This window comes from Eubalaena glacialis, chromosome 9 (assembly GCF_028564815.1).
Source record: "Eubalaena glacialis isolate mEubGla1 chromosome 9, mEubGla1.1.hap2.+ XY, whole genome shotgun sequence".
Lineage (NCBI taxonomy): Eukaryota > Metazoa > Chordata > Mammalia > Artiodactyla > Balaenidae > Eubalaena > Eubalaena glacialis.
Genome location: NC_083724.1, coordinates 6,910,092 through 6,928,340, shown reverse-complemented (window position 1 = coordinate 6,928,340; position 18,249 = coordinate 6,910,092). Strand labels below are relative to the sequence as shown.

The 18,249-nt window shown below is 57.4% G+C and overlaps 1 protein-coding gene across 2 annotated transcripts in view; it reads left to right on the top strand.

Annotated features, from left to right (window-relative positions):
* The window catches only part of NCS1 (neuronal calcium sensor 1), a 57,899-nt gene that overhangs the window by 17,327 nt on the left and 22,323 nt on the right, over positions 1–18,249 (top strand). For both annotated transcript variants that reach the window (XR_009702053.1, XM_061199762.1), the window contains exon 2: positions 6,809–6,833. Coding sequence is in view for 1 of the 2 variants with exons in the window: in XM_061199762.1 (XP_061055745.1) it covers positions 6,809–6,833 (25 nt within the window). In the remaining variant the exon portion in view is untranslated. The remainder of the gene's footprint in view (positions 1–6,808; positions 6,834–18,249) is intronic.

Below are 18,249 nucleotides of genomic sequence, written 5' to 3'. Positions count from 1 at the left end.
CGCAGCCCAGACTGCCCGGGATTCTGGGCAGGAGGCCAGGCCTCCTTTCTGATGAAACTCAGGCCGGCCCTGGGGCCCAGCTCCACTGCAGCTGGGCATTTATGGGAAACAGGCATGGGGCGGGGTGGAGAGCGCTGGATCCGCTCTCTTCCCTCCCCGGCAGAGGCGCGGGATGATCATCACAGCGACAGTGACCGTGGCACTCGGGCTCCCGTGTGTGTTACCACGTTGCATCTGATCTGCGGCGGCTCTGCTGGAGGACTCTTTTACACGTGAGACTGCCGGCCCCGTCCAAGGTCACCCGCCGTGTTAGTGCATCTGGGACCCAGCCCAGGTTATCTGGCCCAGGGTGGGTGCCCACCCTCCAGTCTCCATACCGCCCCTCATGGTGTCCATGGGCTGCTCCCTGGGCTCGGGGCCTGTGGGTCTCCATCGTCATTGACTTGCTGCCCGCAGGTCACTTCGTGGGAGCCTGGAAGTCTCAGGAGCCTCCAGAGAGGGGAAGCAGCGTGGCCACGGCAGGCAGCCCGAAGTCCCCTGCCCCTCCCAGGGGCACCAGTGCATTTCCACGGGCTGCTGGAAGCTGCTCCGACGGTGCTGGCTGACCTCAGGGGCTGTGGTCCATGGGTCTGTTACAGCTGGGGGTGGGGAGTGATTTGGGGCTGGGGAGCTTGTAGCTCCTGGGGGATTAGAGGGGGCAGCTCTCCTCTCACCCAGCCCTCGGTGTGGCAGGCCCCTGTGGGTGGGAAGCCCCACGGGCGTTCAGGGCACTTTCCTGTCCTCCCCAGTGCAGCCCTTCGCGCTGTCACAGCTGGGTAGCGTTGCTGCGAGCCCCGGGAGGAGTCCTCTCCCCCTTCAGGGACAGGGACACAGAGGCCCAGACCAGGGAAGTGACAGGTCATGCAGGAGGGGGGCGGCAGACCCCTGGAATCCACGTCCCACAAGACCACCATGCTCTGCCATCTCTCCTACAGACAGCTGCCCCTCCTTGGGGATGCTGGGGTCACTGCCCCTGGAGTGGGGGAGTCAGGCTGCTGTGGGGCAGGGGGGCACATCCTGGCCCACCAGCACGTTCTCTCCCTTCTCTGAAGAAGCTTTGCTAGGAGGGGAGGGACATGACCAAATTAGGGCTGCTGGCGGCTGCTGGGTGGGGACCAGATGGGAGGGAGGAACGGAGGTGGGAGGCTGAGAAGAGGCTGGCACAGCCCTGGGCTGGGGTGGGGGACACCAGGCCGGCCCTGGACAGTGCTCTCGTGCTCTCCAGGGAACCAGGATGGATGGGACTGCCGGTAGGGCAGGAACAGGGGTGCTCACAGAATGGGGATCCAGGAGGGGAGTTCCGGTCTGGGATGGGGGTCCCTTTTGGCCACTTGGAGCATGAGGGGTCCCTGGGCTGTCAAGAGGAGCCAGAAGCCTGGAGGGAGGGGTGCAGGGTGCACATGCCGCCCCCCAGAGAGCACGTGAGGACACTGAGGCAGGGACTTGGAGAACCCCAATATTTGGAGGCTGAGCAAAGATGGAGAGGCCTAGGGCCTGGGGAGGAGCTGACCGAGGGGGGCTGCACTTCTGGAAGGTGTACAGTCAGTGACGTCAGGACTGATGGGAGGGTGGGATTCAGTGACAAGGGGATGCTGGCGGCCAGGTCCAAACAGCCCCCAGTTCTCTTTTTGTGTGAATCAAACCGGAGGCCCCTTTGCTAATGGTTTTCCTGCAGTGTGGGTGGCGGGGGCACAGCCGACACTCACGCAGCCTTTGTCCCTGGAGATGGAAAGGGCCCGCAGGACAGTGGCTGGGGAGGGGGGCAAGAGCTCGCACGCAGGGTGCCCTCCATCCCTCCTGCTGCCGCCAGCACCTCTGTGGGCTGCAGCCCCTGCTTTCTGTGCCCACCATGTTTGAGCTGAGCTTCAATCAGGAGAGAGGTATTTTGCTTTAGGGAAATCAAAATCAGATTCAACATTTATCCTGGGCTCCAGGGACCGGCTCTCGTGTTCGTTCCTGGCAGACAAGAGCTGCGGGGAAAGGAGGAGGAGTGGGGGGCGGCCCGGGAATGTGGCTCTGTGGGTGGAGGGGAGCAGGGGGCCCTGGGGGCACCCCTGCCACAGCTGGGGGGTGAAGGCTGGGCAGGTGGGCCCCTCTCTCCACGCTGAGCCCCCAGAAGGCTCCCTCCCGCTCTGCTGCCCCCAGCTCTCGGGGGAGGTCAGCAGGAGGGGAGTAGAGCTCAGCCCCATGCTAAGCTGGGAATTTTCTATCCACCTCTCAAGAAACCCTCCCGATGACTCTGCCAGGTAGGAGTTTGTACCCCATCCTTCAGATGAGGACTCTGAGGTTCAGAGAGGTTAAGTAACTTGTTTGGAGCAACCCAGCCTACAAGTGATCAAGACAGGTCTTAAATACTGGTTTCCTAATGAGCCTGGGCACGCCAGGCCTGGAGGCAGGGGTGAGCTGGAGAAAGGCAGCTTGTTTTTAAAATTGGCCAAAGCCAGTTGTAATTGTGAAGGTAAACATGTTGTGAGAAACATGTTTTAGGATGTGTTCCCAATCCAGCCAAGTGGCTTGGTGTTGATGTGGGAATCAACAGGACACTGGGCTGGGCTTTGAGGGTGATGCTGGGAGAAGCGCCTTGACCTCTGGGGGCTTAGCGTCCAGCTGGGAAGGTGAGGGGGAAAAAAAGGGCTTCTGCTGAGCGCTCGCTGGGTGCCAGACATCACACCAAGCCCTTTAAGTCCATCCTCCTCCTCTAAGAGAGAGGCTGTTGGTCCCATTTTACAGATGAACAAACCAAGGCTCAGAGGTGTGGGGTCATTCGCCCAAGACCACACAACCAGAGGCCTCTCTGTGGCCCACCCTACTGTACCGATGTCCTGTTACCCCCTTTCCCCGGCTTGGCCCCGGCAGGCAGTGCCCTGTCTGATCCTCTGTTGTACAGTTGATGGGAAGACAGACTACATGTAAAACAGTGAGTCCCACATATGAGGGGAGTTTCCAAAGGGGGCTTGGGAGGGCTTCCTAGAAAAGGGACATCCCAGCTGGGACTTGAAATGTGTGTAGGGGTTACAGGTAGCAGAGGTGAGGGCACATGTTCTGGGAAGAAGGAACAGCAGGTACAAAGGCCTGGAGGTGGGACCAGTTAGAGGAGCTTGAGGGGGTCACAGGGTTGGGGGAAGGCAGGAGAGCAGGGGCCAGTAGCGCTGAAAATGACCTTCATTCGTGCCGGGCCCTGAGTGCTGAGCCTGGACCCACCGAGTGCTTGGTGGATGCTTGTTAATTTCACACTTGGAGGTCGGCTCCGGGAGATGGGGGGATGGGACCAAGCCAGGAGCCTGAGCCTGTCGTTCTACTATCTGGGTGGAGGGTGGAGGCAGAGGGACCCCATAACTGTCCCTCAGCCCCCTCCTCCCTCCTAGTGCCTGTGGTGGTCGGAGCTGCTAGGGGCGTGCTCCTGGGCAGGACCCTCGGCCCTTCTGGTGCTGGGAGGGGGGCTGATGAGGACAAACATTTCCCCCCAACTTTTTATTTTGAAAGATCAAGAGCGGCACTAGTGCTGTGAGCACCTGTGTGTCCGCATCTAGATTCACCAGCTGTCAGCATTTTGCCACATCTGCTTCCTCTCGCTTTCTAAATACGTGTGTGTGTATTTCTGAACCTTTCGCAAGAGGCTGCAGGCATCCTGATCCTCACCCCTAAATGCTTCAGGGCACATCCCAAGGAAAAAGGACATTTTCCCACATAACCTCCCTACCGTTGCTGCTCCTAAAGAAACCAACAGTGCGTCCATCAGGGCATCCAACTGCCCGCCTGTAGGCAGCTTCCCCCACCAGCCCCGTTGTAGCTGGTCTTCAACTCCAGATCCAGGACCCAATCCAGGCATTGCGAGCTGCATTTGATGGCCTTGTCTCTTTAGTGTTTTTTTTCTGGAACAATCCCCTGCCTTTTTTACCTTTCGCACCCTGACTTATAAAAGTATCGTGGCCACTTGTCTTATAGAATGTCCCCCATTCTGCATTTGCCTGGTTATATCCTCATGATTAGACTCGGGGGGCTGGGATTTGGATGCAGACCTGCCTGACCTTTGGGGAGGGGCTGGGGGCAGGTGGCCAGGCCCCCTGAGACCTGCCTGCTGCCCGCCCCCCTCCAAGACCCTCCAAGATCCTCCAAGGCTGCAGGCAGTCAAGCAGTGGCAGCTGCCGGGCCTGGGACGGTGCCAGGGGATACCTGTTTCCTGAAGGTTAATTCGCTTAAAGCACGGGGCAGGGCCTGTCTTCCCCTCCCCAGCTCACAGCCACCTGTCTGCCCCTCCCCAGCTTACAGCTTGGCTGCCTGCTGACCACACAGTGTTCTGTGGTGGGACCATTCTAATGGGGCAGGGGGCAGCCAAACATGTCTGCATCCTAGGAGCTTGTTGGGTTCAGGGGCTGGTGAGGGGCACAGGGGAGCCTGGAGGCTGAGAGGCCCTGGGGGGAGGCTGCTGGGGGACGGGGCGGGGGGGTGTGGTCAGGAGAGCGTTGGGACTTCTGAGCTGGGGGATTCCAGGGAAGCCTTTGACCCTGGGAGGCCTCCCCTAAGGTCAGCAGTGGACCAGCTGCCTGAGCCCTTGCTACCCGGCTCCTGCCGTTTATATCACATGACGCCAAGGTCATACAAGGTCATGCAGCTCATTGGCTTACTCAAGGTGGGCGGGGTGGGGGCATCCACTTGGACATCCATCCTGGGTTCTGGAGGCACAGTCCTGGCCCCTGGCCCCACCCCGTCACCTTGGGTGACTTCGGGCAAGTAAGCAGACCTGCCTGAGCCTCAGTCTCCTCATTGGGAAAATGGGATCACACCTACCTGTGGGAGTCTTATGCCCGTGAAGAACACCAAGCACTTTAATCTTCACAACAAGCCCATTTGACAGATGAGGAAACTGAGGCTCAGAGAAGGGAAGTACTTAGCCCAAGGACACACAGCTAGGAAGCTGTGGTGCTAGGTTTAAACTCAGGCCGTCCAGTCTGGCTCCAGAGTATAAGCCCCTAAGCTCCCAGCTGTGCTATGACGGGACTCCTGTGTCTCCAGCTTGGGTCTTTAAGCATCAGGCCCTCAGCCCCTGCTGCTCTTCACTGCCAGGTGTGGGTGGCAGGTGTAGGGCAGCCCACCCTGAGTTAGACCACGGACACTTCCCTCTCCACCCCCCTGCTGGACTCCCTTCCCACCCCCTACCCTCTGCCAAAACTCTCTTGGAAAATTGCATTTTTTTACACCAGGTCTGGCTGTTCCCAGTAACCTACAACTCTCACTGTTGCCTCGCTCTTTTTGTCAGTATCCTGCTCATGGCCCGGGCTCTTCCTTAGCCTCTGATTGGGCTCGTGGGAGGAGAGCGCCGACGAGAAGGGGCCTGGCAGGAGCTTGCAGCCTGCCCCCAGAGCCTGACTGCCAGGGCCTGGCTGGCAGATGGCTGAGCCACAGACCTGAGTTCAGACCCTCGCACTACCACTTCACATCCTGCCCATCTTGTAACTCAGTTTCCCCATTTGCAGCCAGGGCAGAGTCACAGCTTCCCTGGGAGCATTGTCAGGGCAGCTGAGCCGAAGCACAGAGGCCCGCCCTGGTACAGATCGAGGCTCGCAGTGGGCACTCAGGACTTGGCAGCTGTTACGAGCTTGCTTTGAACAGTTTTTGAAAAGTGGCCTCAAGTGTGATCAGGCACAAAGGGTGAGGTGGACCCCCTTGGGCCTCCCTCCTCACTTCTCTGGGAAGGGATTCCAGTTCCTTTATTCACCTGACCTGCACGCAACACCCACCTTCCTGTCCATTCGTTCGTTCATTCATTCATTCATTCTACAGGCCGGTATTGAGCACATCCGAGTGCCAGGCCCTGTGCTGGGGATTCAGGAGTTTTCACACCTGTTCTGATTGAATTCCCAGGACAGCTCGTGTGGCAGGTATTATAACTATCATTCCCATTACAAACGAGGAAACTGAGGCATGGGGAGCTGGAGGTGCTCTCCCAAAGTCACTCCCCACCCCCTCTGCCCCGAGAATGAGTGATGCCTTAGAGGTGGTTAGATGTTCTTGTTCAGTGATTTGAGCGAAATTACTGGTTTTGTTCCAACCTGAACCGATTCAGTACTTTTCGTAAAAAAACATTTTTTTGTTTGTTTCATGATTCAATAAAGAATGACTGTTTGGGCTTGGCTGGAGGTTCAGCTACTTTATATGGCTCATTCTAGCTTTTGGTTCACCGTTCTGTTCTCGTCTTGCCTGTAAAAAGAACCCGGGACTGATGGCTGTGAGGGGCTGGAGGGATGGGTGGAGGAGGGGAAGCTGCTGGGTGCTGCCAGGGCCGAGGAGGGGGCTCAGCCTTTCTGCCCTGGCCCCCCATGTGCAGGCAGGGCAGCTGAGTGCCTGGGGAAGCCAGTGACTTCTGTGACCGTCCTGTCCCCAGGGATGTGAGATGGGGAAGAATTATCTTCAGTGTTGGCCTGGGCACAATAATCCTGCCTGCCCAGCCCAGGACTGCAGGGAGAGACCAGTCCCTGCCCGCAAGAGGCTGATCTCGGCCGTCCTCCAGGCAGTGCAGTGGGCATCTGGAGGGGATGGGCCAGTGTTGTCCCCTGGGGGGGTTAGACACAGAGCTCCTGACTGGGACTGTTCACCAGGGTGGGGGTGGGAGTTGCAGGTACCTTCTTGTTCAGAGCTGGCTGGTGTCCAGACTTGGGCAGACTGGCTGTGGGCTGGGGTGGGGAGGGCAGGAAGGAGGCTCCCCTGTGTCTGTCTGTCCCCTAGGATGCCTTCCTGAGCTAAAAGGCCACTTTTCTGTTTTCTTTTGCAGTTACTGAGAAGGAGGTCCAGCAGTGGTGAGTAGCTGCTTTTCCCCGAACTGTTGGGTGGGAGAGGGGGTGTTGGCTTTGTGCTGATGAGACGGCAGTCCAGCTGCCCAGGACAGCGGCACGTGGAGGACCCTCTGAGAGCGGCTTATCTGCAAACCAGTCCAGGCAGCCTTTGTTCAGATTCCTTTGTTCACAGGAGACTGACATAGATCCAGTTGAACTGGGGTGGGGGTGGGGTGGTGGTGACTCCTTGCCTTGTGTGGCATCTCTAAGGACCACCAGTGTTAATTTCAGACCCTGCTCACCCAAGGGAGGGATTTGGACCAGAAACAAGTCAGGAGACTGGATCCCAGGCCCAGCTTTGTCACTAAATCATCCCGTGGCCTTGAGAAGTCTCTTCTCTAGAGTTCAGCCACCCTGTCTATAAAGTGATTGATTAGAGTGGATCAAGGATGGCAGATAGGTTTCTTTTTGGATGCCAGCTCTAATCAATCCATAGTAGCTGCCTGGAGTGCTGTGTTAAGAAGGATTCTGAGGCTGTATATCATGGAGCAAACGGAAAGTATAGCATCATTAATGCCTGGAAGGTCTGGAATGGATTAGTTATGCCTGCCCTGGGGCAGAGAGGGGAGAGTGGTATACTGTCTGTCATTGTGGAATGTGGAGCAGACAGGGGAGACTCACACATGGTAAGGTGGACCTGAGTTGGGAGTAGGTGAGCGAGGAGGCGAGCTTGGAGACCTTCCAGAAAGTTTGGTGGCTTAGAAATGGACTCTGCACCTACCTCTTCCTATCCAAGTGACCTCAAGTGATCCAACCCCCCTCAGCCTCCGTTTCCCCACGTGTGTGACAGGGATGATGAGGCATCAGGGCGACATTCCCTGTAAAGGTCCCAAGAGATGACAGCCATTGACAGTGGTCTTCCATCGACTGTTCAGATGGGGAGCTGAGGCCTACAGGTGTGCCCTCCATCACAGCAGGCCGCAGCGGCCATGGCAAAGGGCCCAGGCCACGAGACTCCTGGTGGAGCACTGCTGGGGGCAGGGCCAGGCTTCCCAGGGGCCACTGCCTACACCTCCCTGTCCTTGAGTCCAGGTGGCAGAGGGGGAGAGTTGTGGCTGCCCTGCTTGGCTCTGCTGACCCCTTGCTGGAGACCCCGGCTAGGTGGGCAGAACCGGGGTGGTGAGCTGGCTGTGCCCCACAGGGGGAGTGGATGCGAAGGGAGCAACTGCCGCCTCCTTCCTCCTCCCCCACATCCTAGGACCCAACAGGTGGGCCTGACCTGCCTCTGACCTCATTTTCCACTTCTCCACTTCCCCAGGTGAGCGTTCCAGAAATACTCCTACTTCTAGGTATTTTTTTTTGGCTGCGTTGGGTTGTCGTTGCTGTGCGCAGGCTTTCTCTAGTTGCGGCGAGTTGGGGCTACTCTTCGTTGCCGTGCGCGGGCTTCTCATTGTGGTGGCTTCTCTTTGTTGTGGAGCACAGGCGCTAGGCGCACGAGTTTCAGTCGTTGCGGCACACAGGCTCAGTAGTTGTGGCTCACGGGCTCTAGAGCGCAGGCTCAGTATTTGTGGCATACGGGCTTAGTTGTTCCGTGGCATGTGGGATCTTCCCGGACCAGGGATCAGACCCATGTCCCCTGTGTTGGCAGGCAGATTCTTAACCACTGCGCCACCAGGGAAGTCCCTGTTTCTAGGTCTTTATCTGTGAGGCTCTCCCTCCTGGATTGCCCCACCCGGCCTTCCTGAGCCTTTGTCACTCACTTTTCCCACCCTTCCTTTCGGGGCCATCTGGATTCCACTCTCCCAAGGCTTACCTAAGTCACCTCCTCCAGGAAGCCTTCCTGGATTCCCCGGCTGTACATAATCCCCCTCCTTCCCACATGGCAGCCAGAGGGGTCTTTGTTGAACAAATATTCAACAATGCCAGGCTTCTGCTTAAACTCTCCCTGGACTCAGGTGAAGTCTGCACCTCTGGCATGGTTACGTGGTTACGAGGCCCAGCTCAGGCCAGCCTTGCTGTGCTGACCCCTCCAGTGTCACTGCCATTTCCTCCTCTCCTCTGCCCTCTGCCCTCTGGCCTGCCCGAATTGCTATCCGTTCCCGAATTCACTTTACTTTCTGGGGCTTCCTGACCTTTGCCTGGGCTGTTCCCCCTTCTGGGAACACCCCTCCTCCTCTTTGCTTGGCCACCACCTCACCCTCAGGCCTCCTTCCCTGAAACCTCCTGAGCCCCCAGGTTGAGTTAGGGGCCTCCTCTGACCTCCCACAGCCCAGTGTCACAGCCCGGGACACACCAGGCACAAACAGGACACACCTGGGACAAACAGCAGTTACAGGTCTGCGTCCCCCTCCGCCTTCCCTCCTGACCTTGAGGCCAGCTCTGCCCTGTTCACTGCTGTGTCCCCAGGGCCTGGCCATAGCAGGTGCTCAGCACCCATCCGGCACCCCTAGGTGCTTCACATATGCATTGTCATCGACTCCTGGGCGCTGTCCCGGGGGTTGACATGGTTTATCATCTCCATGGTGATGGGAAAACTAAGCTGAGGCTCAGAGAAGGTCAGAGCAGGGATGAGGGCGAGGTCTGTCCTTGCGAGGTGGCAGATGCCTCCCCAGTGCTGCTGTGTGTCGGGCGCGCTCTCAGATGTGGCCTTGTTCATTTTGTCCTCGTAGTCACCCAAAGTGATGTCCCACCGTGGCATTCCCTAGACGAGGCTCCTGAGCCCCAGGAGGTGCAGGGCACACCTGAGCCCTGGCATCCTCCCCTGCTCCCCTGGGTCTTCCCTAGGAGAGACAGGAGGCAAAGTGGCCAGCAGGGCTCCGGAACCAGGGCTTGAGCTGAGCAACCTCGGACAAGTTACTGGACTGCTCGGTGCCTCAGTTTCCCCATCTGGAAAGTGAGGGTAATAATAGTCAAGTTTTACAGGAATACTGTGAAGAATAAATGAGCTAATTCATACACAGCATCTGGAACAGAGCCTACTAATAAGTTCTCTGTTTTGTTAATAATGCTAATACTACTAATAACACTGATCAGTACAACCATGGAGGGATCCTGAGATTGAGGGTCCTCTCCTCATTATGTAGATGGGGAAACTGAATCCCAAACAGGTGGAGGGATTTTTGTTCCTTCTTCAAGCTGACATCTGAGCTATGACCTGGACAACAGGACTCAACCACAGAACAGTGTTCCAGGCACAGGGAACGGCAAGGACAGAGGCTCAGCAGTGGGAAGGGGCTTGGTGTGTTTGAAGCACAGCAGGGAGGCCAAGGAGGCCGGCCTGGAGGGGGCAGTTGAGGCTTCTACAACAAAACCAGGGCCCTTGTGATGCCCAGTCCTTGCTGTAGGGGAACTCTCTCTAAAGAGCTTATAAAGAAAAAAAAAGATCTTTTCTTTGCCACAAAGTTCCATGGACCTCAAGTAAATGCCCTTTGGTTCATTTTGGTGGTGCCTTTCTCTAACTCTCCTGGGTCAGCCCACCACCTACCTCACTGTTGTATCCTAGAATCGTTATACCCCACAGGGCGAAGGTAGACTGGGGATGGTTAAACAGCGACACTCATACCACCACTCTCCCCACCTGTGTCCACAACAGACATCAGTAATGGATCACAGATTATGGCACTCTGGATCAGTCTCCTCCAGTGCTGTGGGCAGCCTGTGTAATTATTCTTAGCACACGAAATGAACCAATTTGTAATCCCATGATGGGCCTACACCTCCCTGGTTCACTGGGACCATAACACAAGCCTGCCGGGTCAGAGGCCAGATCCATGCAGCCCGCTATCCCCTCTGTCCTTTGTACAGGAGACAAATGGGACAAGCACCTGCATTCCAAGTGCCCTGGCCCATTTCAGAGGACCCTTTCTCACCACGCCTCCAGCCATGCCCCTTCATGTCCTAAACGGCTCTCTGGCACCTGATAGCTGGGGAATGCCTGCCCTTCCTTGGGAAAACTCAGGTTCCTGAGCCCAGACTACCAGGGCAGCAAACAATTTAGCACCAAACCATCTGGGGTGGGATTGGGAAATGGGAGGGAGGGGCACGCGGAGAGCAGCGGGGCCGCAATGAACAGAGTTTTCCGATCCCACCTGTGACATGTGTGGGTGGATTCAGCCAGGGCGGCTTCAGTTTCCTCCTGTGTTTCTCTCTCTCTTGTTTAAAGCCCTTCATGGCTTCTTCCTGCACTTAGAATAAAGACTCAGCCCCTTTGCCTGGTCCTCGGGGCTCCCCAAGGTCTCTGGCCTCACCCTCTCCCCGGCTTACCAGGCACCAGCCACACTTACTGTCCCTCAGCCATGCCACGCTCCTTCCTACCTCAGGGCCTCCATCCTTGCTGTTCCCTCTGCTGTTCCCTCTGCCCCAGATCTTGGCATCTTCGCTGCAGTGTCACCTCCTGGGAGAGGTCTGCACTGACCACACTGCCCCTGTTTCTCCAGCCTGGTACAGGATCATCTTGTTTGGTGCTGACTTTCAGTAGCTGCTCCCCAGAATAGGAACCAGACCCAGGGGTCTTCTGTGACTCTGTGACTTGTCCTGGGCCACCCAGTGAGCATAAGCAGAGCTGGGCACGTCCCAGGTCCTCCAGGAGAGCTGAGGCCCCAGGTGGTCAGGAGCGCAGACCAGGCCACAGGGATGTGATGCCTGAGCCGGGCCAGCTGGGTGCTCACCTCACACCCGGCTTCATGCCGGGCACCCATGGTGTCATCTCTGCTGCTCCTGACTCTGTATTTGGCAGAGACGGGAGGAGCCTGGGGCGTCGGGAGGTGGGGCCAGTGTCAGGTCCACAGCCAGCCCGAGGCCCCCGCCCACCGCATCCCTTCCTCTTGACCAAGCTCCATTCACCACAATGGAAGATCGGGAACCTCGATGGGGACTGACTAGGAAACTATAGCAGGTCCCAGGCCCTTAAAGGCGATCGTGAAATTGTGATCACCTGGAGGGTGAAGGGAACGCCATCCCGAGGGGGAACAGCAGGGCACAAATAGTGCCCCAACACAGTTCCATGATGAAGAAAGTGTGGACGGAAAAGATGGAAAGGAGACTGGCCAGAGGCTAGAAGTGGGTGTGCTGGGGGTGGTGGCATCATGGGTATTCTTTTTTCTCTTATATTTTCTATTTTACAAGTTGTCTGTAATGCTTTTATTACATTTATAATAACCAAATAACCCGATGGTATTGTAACAAAAATAGTGGGCGGAAGCAGGAGGAATTCTGCAGCCGCCAACACAGGGCCGGCTGTCAATCCAGGACCCTCCTCCGCAGTCACAGCTGTGGGTAAGGAGGCCGCCGCCAATGCCGTGGGGTCAGTCTAGGAACAGCCCGTTTTACAGATGAAGAAACTGAGGCTCCGAAGGGCGGAGACACTTGTCTGGGTCTCACAGCTGTGTGTGTGTGTGGAGTCTGGGTCCAGCTTGCTGGCCTCCATGGCCTGGGCTACAGGGGCTCAGCTCCGCTGGCTCTGGCTTTGGGAAACCCCACAAAGCTGAAGGCGGTGGAGGATGGGGGGGCGCGGTGAGGAGAGAGATGGGGGAGGGGAGAGGGGCAGGGAAGAGGCCTCATCCTCATGGATGTGTTTGAGCCCCTCCTCCAGGATCGTCTGAAGGCAGGTCTCCAGGGAGCTGGGAGGGGAACGCCAGGGGAAGGGAGGTGTTTGAAAAGATAATGGGAGAACAGTTTGCCAGGGCCGCTGTGGCAGTCCCTGATTGCAGCTGGGGGTTATGCTTTATTATTTATCCATCTATTTACTTCCCACTTTCCACACTGCAGAGAGCAGCATCTGCCACACCTAACCCTGGCGGGGAGGGAGGTGGGCATGGAGGGCTATGCGAGGCTTGCTTCAAGCTGGGTCCCAGAGGACGAGGCTCTGTGGGAACTGCAAGCAGTGAATTCCAGAAAGTCCTAGCAGGCTGGTGCCTTTGGGGAACCAAGGCCCTGGCGGCGTTGGGGATGCTGGGGGCCACAGAGAACGGGATGCTGAGCTGGAGTTGGACCCGTGCCTCATGGCCAGCATGCATTCATGCATTCACTCATCACTCATTCATTCATTAATTCACTCCCTCATTGCTCCCTCATGCCTTCATTCACTCGTTCATTCGGTCACTCATTCACTCCCTCATTCATTCAGTCACTCATTTGCTCCTCATTCATTCAGTCACTCCTTCATTCATTTATTCACTCCCTCATTCACTGCCTTACTCCTTCATTCATTCACTCACTCCCTCATTTGCTCACTCCCTCATTCATTCTGTCACTCATTCACTGATTCATTCATCTGCTCACTCATTCTTTCATTCATATGTTGGTTCATTCATTCCGTAAATCTTTACTGAGCACCTATTATGTGCCAGGCCCATGGCCAGCACTGGGGGCAGCAGGGACTGGGGGAGACGAGGTGCTGGAGTCCCCTGCGGGACACAGGCTGGCGCAGTGGGGGGCAGAGGCGGGGTGGGAAGCTTACAGGGAGGAAGCCCAGCGTTGAGTCGGGAGTGTTTTATAAGTGGCGTTCAGCCTTCAGTGTTTTTATGAAATGACAGATTTCTTTTTTTTTCCCCTTTCCCTTTTAAAGAGGCTTAAGAATGCAGTTGTCAAATGTGAGATTTTTTTCTCTCGTCTCCACCCCGTCGTGGAGAGCTGGTTCCCAAGCACAGTCAACCATGTTGAAAACCTGTGCTCTGGTGGCTGGAAACTGCGTGTGTGGAGCTCAGGAGCCGTGCCACGTCCCAGGCTCAGTTCCACAGCTTCTCCTCCCATCCCCAAAGAGAGTTGAGACCCCTGCTCTTGAACACGGTTGTGGGAGGGGTGGTCTCCATATAAATTCCTCAGAACACTTTTTGTGCCTCGCCCCCCCTCCCCAGCCTAACCTGAGCCAGCGACAGTGCCAGGACTACTGCTGCTTCCACCCTTGGTCTGGAATCAGGCAGAAGGCACTGAGGAAAGCAGGCCACGGAGGCTTCGGGCCTCGCTGGTGACTGGCTGCACACAGAGGCGGTGGCAGGGGTCCAGCTGTGGCCCCCCATTTGCTAGCTGTGCAGCTCCGGTAGATATTTACTGAGCATCTGCGGTGGACCCTGCAGATTCGGGGTGAGCTAGAAGACGGGGTCCCTGCCTTGACGGACCCTGTGGTGCACTCACTGGCCCAGGCATCATACAGGCTACAGGCACAGCTGCGAGGCCCAGGCCAGGGACAGGGTGCTGTGAGTGTGTCAACCAGTGTGTGTACTGGAGTCTTGGGTGGCCAGAGCGGGCTTCTCTAGGGGAGATGCACTGAAGCCAAGAAAAAAGGGGAAGGAGGAGGGGAAGGAGTGGGCCGGGCAAAAGAAATGCCGTGTGAAGGCCCTGAGCCAGGAGACTTAACAGCCCCAGCCTCAGTTTCCCCATCTGTACAATGGGCATAATAATCCTCCCCTCCTGCGCCTGTTGGGAGATTTGGTGAAATGGTGCCTGGAAATCACATAGCTCCATGCCCGGCTCTCAGTAGGTCCCTGTTTTTCAGAATCGCAGATCACTGGAAGGCAGGCACTGGGGAAGACCCTTCCCCCCGCTTTGTGGGGGTCCCCAGAGACCATCTAGCCCCGTGGTTCTCCACGGGAGGGGTTCTGCTCCAGGGGGATATTTGGCATTGTCTGGAGACACTTTGGGTTGTCATAACCTGGGGCGGGGGTGCTTCTGGCATCTAGCAGGTGGAGGCCAGGGATGCCGCTAAACCACCAGACAGACCCCCATCACCAAGAATCATCTGGCCCCAAATGTCAATGGCGTGGGTGGAAAAACCCTGATCTAGTCTAAGTCACTTATTTTACCAGCAGGGAAACTGGGGATCATTGCAGGGAAGGGGTTTGCTCGGGCCCCTCTCACAGTGAGACAGGATGGGCCAGGACTGGAGCACAGGGCAGGGCCCAGAGCAGGTTTCCAGGCAGCAGCGTGTCTGAAGGAGAGACAGGGTGGGGGCAGGGAGAGGGAGAGGCCCAGGCCTGTTGGAACCTGAGCCCGGGTCAGGGATGGGGCTGCAGTCACGTACATCTCTCAGTCATCCTGGGATAGATTTCTTGGGCAGGAACTCTGTTATTTTTTAAATTTTTATTTATTTCTTTTAACATTAAGGCAGCTACTATATTTTGAACAAGAAAGTGGTATAAGCAAGTGAGTGTCCCCCTAACATGCCAGTTCGTCCCCCACGGCACCCCACCGCCCCCCAGCTTCCCCCGTGTTTTGGGAGAAAAGCATCTTTTCTCTGCCCAGTCCTGTCATCCACTGTCACCCCTCTGCACAAGGCAGGCATGGCCTCGCCTGGTATCTGCTTAAAGTCCAAAAATTGTCCAGATGGGGCAGCTAAATGACTGCATTTGGGGAGGTGAAATTCACTCGGTCAGAGCTGGAGGCACCAGCTGACACCGGGCCACTGACCACTGATCCTCAATCAGAGAAAATGAACGGATTTGCCCAGATTTCCACAGGTGCTTCCATGTACAAACAAGTTCTATAGCTACTTCCATTAAAATGTATTCTGATCAAGCAATCTTGCAGAGGAAAGCTCACCTAGCCTCAAGTCTACAACACAAAAGCAGGGAGAAAATGACAGATTTTCTGCTGCCATCACATCTGGAAACTTCACAAGGGGGGACGGGGTGCACGAGGCCCCAGGGCACCGCTAGGCTGTCTGCGCCAGAAATTCCAGGTTCTGCCTCCGGGCCTCGAAATTGTCAGCTGGCTGGTTGTATGCCGTCCACACCGGGTCTCTCACAAACAGCCGCATGGCCTTCTCGTACTTCTTCTCGTCCAGTGTGAAACGGTGGTAAATCCCGGCAGGGAGAATGATCATGTCTCCTTTTTCCATGAAGATCCGGATCCACCTGTCCTCTTTATCTCTCACGTCAGAGTACCCACTGCCGTCCAAGATGAAGCGAATCTTGTCGTCCAGGTGTAAATGCTCCTTGTAAATCATCTTAAACTTTTCTTCGTAATTTGGTAGTTTGTCTCTGCGTATGGTTATTATGTCCATCCAGGAGTAGTTTCTCTCTTTTCGGATCTTTTCTAATTCTGGATCATTTTCATATTTGTTAGCATCCAATTTCCAGTAAAGGACCCCGAGCCCGCGCAGCTGCTCCAGGCCGACGGGGCGCACGGGCTCCACGTGGTGTACCAGGCCTGCACCGTGGCCCGGCCGGGGGCACTGCCGCCTGGCCCCAGACCTGCGCCGCGACCTGCTCAGGCTGGTCTCAAGAGCTCTGTTATTAAGCCGCAGCTCCCTTGGGTGCCCGCCTTGGGGTGGGGGTGTGTGCCTGGGGTGAGTGTCCTGGCTCAGCCCACCACGGGGGCTGGGCTGCACCTCGGAATCGGACCATGGCAGGAAGTCCTGGCCTCAGAGCTGTGAGGACTTGAAGAGCAAATTTGGGGCCTGGGGCAAGTGGGGCGTCTGGGACAGACCTCCTCCTCTCTGCTCCAGCGAGACAGGGTGCCCCGCATCTTCTGATGATGACCGATGGGGTTATGCAATGTTTGGGGAGCAGGCTCTTGGCTTTCCATGGGGCTGGGGCCAGTGCAGCCTGGCGAAGAGGGAGCCTGGGAGGCAGGAGTCCCGGGTGTGAGCCCTGTTTCTGCTGCTAACTTGCTGTGTGACCTTGGGCCAGTCTCTCTCCCTCTCTGGGCCCCCAGTTCCCCATCAATCCACAGAGGGGTGGGCGTATATCTGTGGCTCTCTAACCATCTGCACGGAGTTCTCAGGTTCTGACCAGGGTCCCCGGGGCTTAGGAAGAAGACGCCTGACACCTGGCCTCTCCCTCTCTCTGTGTGTTCATTCATTCATTCATTCTTTCAGCTCATTCATTGAGCTCACCTGGCATTTACTGAGCCCCCATTATGTGCCAGGCATCGGGGCACTGGGAGGTCACTGTTGGGTGGAGGACACAGCCTGGTGGCAAACATGACACAGCGTGGTTCATGCTGCGCTGGGGTCGTTCAAGGGATGGGGGAGCAGATGAGCATTGCGGCCCCTGGGGGCCTGGGCGGACGTCCTGGAGGGAAGCCGGGACCTGGTGGATGAGTGCATTAGCCAGGCGAAGAGGAGGAGGATGTGTTTTGCAGGCACAGGGACCTGCAGGCCCAAAGGCCTGGCGGCCGGATGGCATGGCAAGCTCTGGAAAGTGCGGCAGGGTGTGGAATATGGGCGGCGTGGGGCGGTGAGGGTGTGTGGCCAGAGGAGGCTGGGCCGTCAGGCTGGAGCAAACCTTCATCGATCGGGCCCCCGAGGGGGTGGGCCTGCTGCTAATGGCACCAAGGGGGCTGGGGCCCCACAGTGACAGTGACGGTCTCTGCAGGGGAAACCGGATAGTCCCCCGGAGGCTCCCCACCGAGGCCAGCCTGCCTGTACCCGCCTGCCCCCAGTAAAGCTGCAGGGCCCCCCGCGGCTGTTGGCAGTGCTGACAGCTCGCGCAGCTGCGGCACCTGCGCTGCCTCCCCTCCTAAGAGCCGGGCACCCGCAGGGACCGGGCCGCGAGACGCCTCTGGGCGCCTTTTGTTCTCCCTTTATTGTTTTTAATAATCTTTTCAAATCACTCAAGTGACACACAGCCATTGTGGGGAAATGGGAGGCTCTGGGGGACACGAGGGGAAGCGATGGCCCCCCTCTGGCCTCCAGGGCCGACTGTGCCCCCATGGGGTCATCACGGCCTGGCGCCGGGCCTGTTCCCTCCTCCTGCCCAGGGACCCGTCCTGACCAGGGGCCTGGGGTCATGGACCAGATCTTGGCTCCGAAACGCTCCTCTCTGGCTCTGCGTCCTGGCCCAGATGTGAAGGTTTGAGTCTGGAACACCCAGCTGGGAAGGAGGCTTCAAGGGGAGGGACCCGGAGGGGCCGAGTCCCTTCCTGGTACCTGCTGTGGGAGGGGCCCTGACCTCTGTGCCTCAGTGCCTTCATCTGTGAAATGGGGATCACTGAACCCACTGAGCAGGGCTGAGTGGCGACTGCAGGAGGAACCGCCCACAAAGGCTTAGTCCAGTGCCCGGCACGGGGCTGTTGTCAAAGGTGCAGGCGGTGGTGAGATGGGGCAGCGATCCTGGTTACTGGGCTGGGACCGCCTCCCTGGGCCTCTGGCCCCTCGAGGTGCCCCAGGGGGTGGGTGGGGAGGCACGCAGAGGCCCAGCCATTTCCTACAGCCTCATGCTTGCTGTGGGCACTGCGGGAGGGTGGGTGCCCGCAGCAGCCCAACGCCACGCCCCACTCCATCTCCCAGCCTCGCCCTCGCCCCTGAGGAACCGCTGACATGTTAGCAAGAGTCTTGTCTTGCTTTCTTTCTGACATCTGACCTTGATCACTTAGGCCCCAGAATTCCCAAGGCTCCCTCCTTCTGGTGCCCTACGTGTCCCTTCACCCAGCCTGGGCCCCTTAGCTTGTTGTCTGATGGTTGGAGGGACAGTGGCTTCTCCACACGCTCCCTGTGTGTACG